Source organism: Pipistrellus kuhlii, unplaced genomic scaffold, assembly GCF_014108245.1.
Source record: "Pipistrellus kuhlii isolate mPipKuh1 unplaced genomic scaffold, mPipKuh1.p scaffold_m20_p_18, whole genome shotgun sequence".
In the NCBI taxonomy this organism is placed as follows: Eukaryota; Metazoa; Chordata; class Mammalia; order Chiroptera; family Vespertilionidae; genus Pipistrellus; species Pipistrellus kuhlii.
In genome coordinates, this window is record NW_023425493.1 from 5,830,469 (window position 1) to 5,836,468 (window position 6,000).

A 6,000-nucleotide genomic window follows, 5' to 3' on the forward strand; every position below is an offset into this window, starting at 1 on the left:
AAAGGTCCCAGGTTGGATTCCGGTCAAGGGCATGTACATTGGTTGCGGGCACATCCCTGGTAGAAGTTGTGCAGGAGGCAGCTGGTCAATGTTTCTCTCTCATCGACGTTTCTAGCTCTCTATCTCTCTCCCTTCCTCTCTGTAAAATATCAATAAAATATATATTATTAAAAAAAAATCAAGAAATGAATTCCCCCAAATTTTCTTCCCTCCCCGCCCCCCATAGTAATTCCTCTCTCCACACACACACAGCTTTTGCTAACCTTCCCTTCCCCCCAGCAGCGAGGCTGCTTCCTGCTACTACAGGTTAGATCGCATTTTCTAGAGTTTCTAGAGTATGCTGTAAGTGACTCATACAAGCTAGACCCCTTGGTTGCTTTCCTTCTCTTCTTCCTCCCTCCCTCCCCTGGGGGGTAGCGTGAGTGCACAGCTTGTTCCGTTTCGTTACTGAGTAGTACTCCATCGTAGGCCATACGGGGGGGTGTTCCTTCACTGGCTTGCTGGTAGACATTGTGGTGGTTGTCAGTTTGGGGCCATGACAAAGGAAGTTGCTTGGAACATTCAGGTCCAAATCCCTGTATGGGATGGACTTGCTTTTCTCTGGACTCCACTCATCTTTCCCTCTGTTTGGACAGGCTCCGCAAGAGGAGGTTTCCCAGCTCACCCGCCCCTCCAGGGAGAGGAGAGAAGGGGTACAGCGGCTGGTCTGGTGCCCAGGGGGCCCTGGAGACACTGTGGGCCCTCGGGGATGACCGCTGGGCTGGGCTTTGGTCCTGGGAGGCCATGGGAGAGGCGGCTGAGGAAGACTAAACCCGGCCAGCGCTGAATTGTGGGTGTGAGGGGACATTTGTTCCTGTACTTCCTCTCCCGCCACCCTGACATTTTCTGGCCCCTGATCCCTCTCCCGCTTTCACCCTGCCAGCTCCCTCCGTTTGCCTGGATATCATGAATAATCAGGAGGTCACGGGGTGGGCACAGCCCCACCACACCCTCAACTTCCTCTTCCCCTGGGCCGCCCCATGCAGGCCCCTGGGCCAGAACAATGCAGTCACCCGCTATCTCCACTCCAGCTTTGGGCTGATGGGGACCCTGTGGAATTGGGAAGGCTGATGTCACTGCAAATCCGCAGTCTCCACGCTTAGCTGCGCCCTAGAAACTTTTTCAGGGGCTCCAGCCAGTTTGTTTGCAGATTGTTCTAAGGCTTTCCCACAACCTCAAGTCTCACGCCCGCCTCTCCCTGACCCCCACCTTGCCCACCCACCCCTTCCCAATGGATAGCTTATCTCTTATTTCACACATACACAAATAGAAAGCATGGGCAGACCCTTTCCTAGGGGGCCTAACCACCCCATCCCAACCACAGCCATGCCCCCCCCAATCCTGTCATACCTGCTCCATTAAGGCGAATCCCTCTGCTGAGGGGGTAGCCGCCACCCTCTCCTATCTTACAGAATCGTATTCTACTGGGCATCTACACTGAGTGGCCAGATTATGATGATCTCTGAATGCATAATAATCTGGCCACTCAGTATATATATCCTATATAATAAAAGGCTAATATGCAAATTGTCCCCTCGACCAGGAGTTCGACCAGCAGACAGGCCAGCCAACCGCTCATGTCCCCTCCCCCAGGCCAGGCTGGCCGGACCCCCACCCATGCACAAATGCATGCACTAGGCCTCTAATACACACACACACACACACACACACACACACACACACACACACTAAGTGACCAGATTATTATGCGTTCAGAGATCATAATAACCCGGCCACTCAGTGTACAGTCTATTGAAGATTGGTATCTTCAGCTTCCTCCTCTCCTTCAGCCCTCACTCCTGCTCGTGTCTTCCACGGTCTGACCCTCGGCCTCCCTCTCAGTGTTGCCTCCTCCTCCAGCCCCTGTCTCCTGCTCCCCTTCTTAGGGAGCAAACATTCCCTTTGGAAAGCAGTCCCTCTGATTGTCCCCACTTCCTGGTCTCCCACTCAGCAACCCCTGCGAGCTGGTTCTGTTTCAAGCCCTCCCCTAAAGCCACTTTCCTAGTGGTCATTAAAGATCCCCACAGTTCCTGCATCCAGCAGACACGTCTGACTTCTCTATTGACTCTTCCTTTCTTCCTAACATCCTTCTTCCTCACCTTCTGAGGCAGCACCCGCCCCTGGCCCTGGTGCTGTCCACCTCTGTGACCCCTGGCCGTCTCCATCCTCTCTCCCCTCTGTCCTTTCCTTAAACGTGGGTGCTGCCTGGGTACCCGCCTTTCTGCTCTCTCACCTACTCCTACTCCTGGGTGGTTCCACTCCCACACGATGGCTCTCAGGGCTCTCCAGCCCAGGCCCTTATCTTCAAGCTCTGTCCTATTAGACATTATATATATATATATATGATTTTTTACAGAGAGGCAGAGAGGAAGGGAGAAGGCTAGAGAGCTAGAAACATCAATGAGAGAGAGACATCGACCAGCTGCCTCCTGCACACCCCTCACAGAGGATGTGCCCGCAGCCAATGTACATGCCCTTGATCAGAATTGAACCTGGGACCCTTCAGTCCGCAGACCGATGCTCTATCCCCTGAGCCAAACTGGTTTCGGCCAACATCACCTCTTGAATATCCCACAGGGACTTTAAGTTTGGAATTTTCCCACTGACCTTATCTCCCCTAAAATCTATTCCCCTTCCCATACTCCTGGATCTCTGTCAACCTGACATAAACAATTCTGAGATTTATCTTCAAATCTTCCTTTTTTCTTCCCTTCCCTCCCAACATTCAGGCAGTACATGAGTGCTCTCAATTCCACTCCCCTTTCTCCCACCTCACCCTCCCCTTCCCTTCTGTTCTCAGCATCCGAATGCAGTTCCCCATCAGCTGGACCTTCTGCAATTGCTTCCTAACCGCTCCCCGCACCCCAGGTCATCCCGTCCATGCAGCTGCCAGAGGGAGCCTTCTAAAGCGCAGCTCTGACTGTGCTAGTCCTCTGTCTAAAATCTTTGCTTTCCCTTCGCCTACAGAATCAGGTTCACACCCCTTATCCCACCACATCTTCTGCAACCTCCACTCCATCTCAGGAGACCCCCTCATGTCCTCGATAACCTGTGCCCTGGCACCATCATGCCCTCCTTCCCATAGGCCTCTGCTTCAAGGGCCCTCTCATTGTGGCCTCTCTCCTCTCGAAGCAGCTCAAATGTTTCCTCCTTGGAGAACATTCGTTTTTTCTTCCTTGTATTCCTGGAGCACCATGAAAATCCTCTAGAATGTATCCTATTATTTCCTAAGTATTTATTTTCATTTTCTTTCTACCCCCTTCAAGAAAAAAAAAAAAAAAAAAACCCTATATTTTCCTCTTTTTTTTCTTTCTTTTTTTTTCCTTCCTTATCTCCAGTGCCTAGCCCTCCGGTAGAAAAGCAGTGGGCACTCAATAGAAGTTTGTGGAATGGAAGAAGAAGAGAAGGCCAGCCGGTGTGGCTCAGTGGTTGGGTGTCGACCTATGAACCAGGAGGTCGTGTTTTGATTCCCAGTCAGGACCCACACCCAGGTGTCGGTCTTGATCCCGAGCATGGGGCGTGCAGGAGGCAGCTGATCAAAGATTCTCTCTCATCATTGATGTTTCGCTCTCTCTCCCTCTCCCTTCCTCTCTGAAATTAATAAAAATACTTTAGAAAGAAAGAAGAAGAGAAGCCAGAAGGTAAATGAGATTGGGAAGAAAGAGGTGGAGAGTCAAAGTAATCCTTCATCGGAAAAACTGAGGAACTTGTGGAAATTCAGATCCCCAGGCTCCTCCCCAGGTCTTCTGAGCGCCTGCAGGTAGCGTCAGGCCGGCCTTTTTCATAATTTCCTCGGGTGATTCTTATGGGCAATAAAGTCCCAAGCCAGGGACGGTGGAAAGTCCAGTTTTAATAGTGGGGGATTTCTGTTATTTAAGAACCTAACGCAGGATCAAGAACTTCAATGGAGGTCACTTCTAAGATCATCTAATTGCAACCTCAATTATGATCACAGTGATGATAATTACAGAAGAAAGGCCTACAGCACACGAGGAAACCGAGAAACACTAGAGGGGAATCGCGGGCACAGGCGGGGAAGGGGAATGGCTAACGTCAGCAGGTACTGGACGGAGTCTGAGCCCTGGTAACAAGTGGCTTCATCTCGGCCGAGCACTCCCCACCTGAGGACCTCGCATCGGAGATGCCCTCGGCTCTCCTGTTCCGTGTGGCTCTCCGGAGGAAGGGACAGCTCATCCTGGGCAGGGGGGCCGTCCAGGATGCCAGGCTTGTAGACTCGCTGTGTTCTCGGGAGATTTCTCTCCTGGCAAAGCATGACTATAGGACGAGCGGCCAAAATAGCGCCGGCGGGGCCCCTCCGTTATAATGAGATTTTGCCAAAGCCATTTCGGTTTATGGAATTAATAGAACAGTGCTAATATATTACTGCGAGCAGCACAGGCCCGCGCTCCAGAGAATGCTGATGTAGTGGGCATGCCCTCCCTCCCCTGGACCACAGCCCCACAGAGACGCCGGAAGGAGAGGCTGCGGGCCTGGGGACACGGGGTCCTGGGGTGAGGAAACGCCAGGGCCTAGGCGGTAGGGGCAGGGTCCCCTGATATTTTGTCACTGAGCTTAAGTCTTCCCTTAAGAATCGGGGTGGGGGTCAACAAAGAAAGAAAGAACTCAGCCCTGGCCTGTTTCGTGGGCTGCACAGAAGAGAAAACGCCGGGGGAAGGCCAGCACCTGCCCTGCCTGGCCCTGCCCTGCCAGCCCGCAGGAATGCCGAGTCCCTGCTGGACTTTGGTCGCCGGGGAAAAGGCGGGAGGAGACCCATTCAAACCGGCGTGTGATAAACTTATTAGTCATGCCCTTGTCCCAGCCACCGCTTCCCCCTGCCCTCGCCTGCCGCCCCCCAGCCCTGCCACCACCGTGCAAGTTAGACAACTTTGAAGACATAAGAAAGCAACGAGAGACGGACAACGTACTTGATGAAGAAGACTCTCCCGCCGGGGTCCACTCCGTAGGTCCACCGGCCCAGCAAGTCCAGCCAGGCGGGCTCATCGGCCATCTCCGTGTCTCGTTGCCCCCTTGGCTCTCCAGTCACCCCGGGGATTGGGGGGGGGGGGGGGTTAGAGGCTGAGCTGGCAGGGGCTCCCCGCCCGCAGCCCCCACTCTCTGCTCCTCCCGGAGGCAGGGGTGGGGGCGGGGAGGGGGTCTGAGGTCAGATGCAGCCCCAGCGAACGGCGTCCCTCCGGGTCGGTCCGGGCAGCAGCGGCTCCGGCCTCTCCCTGGAGGCAGCTGGCCGCCAGCCGGGCAGCGGGAGCCGGCAAGGCTTAACCCTCGCGGGGCCGAGCGAGCTCCACGCCGCCCAGCCCGAGCCGGCGCCACCTGCCTGCTGCCTCCTGCGCGAGCCGACTCCTCCCGGGGCGCCCGTGAACTTGGGACCGGAGACCGGCGGCGGCGCGGTGCGGGCTCGGGCGCTGGAGAGCTCGGGGCTGGACCGCTCAGCGCCGCTCCGGGTCCCGTCCCTCCGGCCCCGCGGCCCGCAGCCTGGCGGCCGAGCAGGGAGCAGGTTGCTGGGCGAGCCGGGAGTGTTCCTCGCCGCCCAGCGCCCAGCCCACACTTGAACCTGCGGCGGGAGGGGGCGGGGCCCGGGCGCCGCCTCCGAGGTAATGCACGGCCAGAAGGAGCCGCAGCCTGCGGGTCCCCCAGGTCCAGATGCTGGGCGGGCGCAGGAACCAGTTTGGCTTAAAGCTACGAACCATGAACTTGAGGGACGTGCCCAGCCCCGCTACACGGGGGTGGGGGGGGTGGGGGGAAAGAGGACTTGGTCAAGCTTGGTTCTGCTTGGCGGGAGGTAAGTTAGAGGATCAAAGGTCAAGCGCAGGGGAGGGTGGTGGCCTGGGTGTGGGTCGGAAGGGGCCCTGGGAGACTCCCCTGGCTGAGATGCCAGCCGCGTTAGTCAGGCTTGTCCTCACCTTTCTTTCTTACCACTTCCTCCAAGAAGCCTGCCGTGACTAA

The 6,000-nt window shown here is 55.8% G+C and overlaps 1 protein-coding gene across 14 annotated transcripts in view; it reads right to left on the reverse strand.

Moving 5' to 3' along the window:
• PLEKHA6 (pleckstrin homology domain containing A6) overlaps positions 1-5,768 on the reverse strand; it is a 136,059-nt gene extending 130,291 nt beyond the window's left edge. For 6 of the 14 annotated variants that reach the window (XM_036442466.2, XM_036442462.2, XM_045583014.1 and 3 more), the window contains exon 1: positions 4,965-5,766. In XM_036442466.2, the coding sequence (XP_036298359.1) occupies positions 4,965-5,047 (83 nt within the window). In that variant the 5' untranslated portion in view covers positions 5,048-5,766. Of the gene's footprint in view, positions 1-4,964 lie in introns of all 14 variants that reach the window. The other 8 variants (XM_045583006.1, XM_045583005.1, XM_045583008.1 and 5 more) reach the window with 4 other exon arrangements.
• Positions 5,769-6,000: the final 232 nt, after the last annotated feature.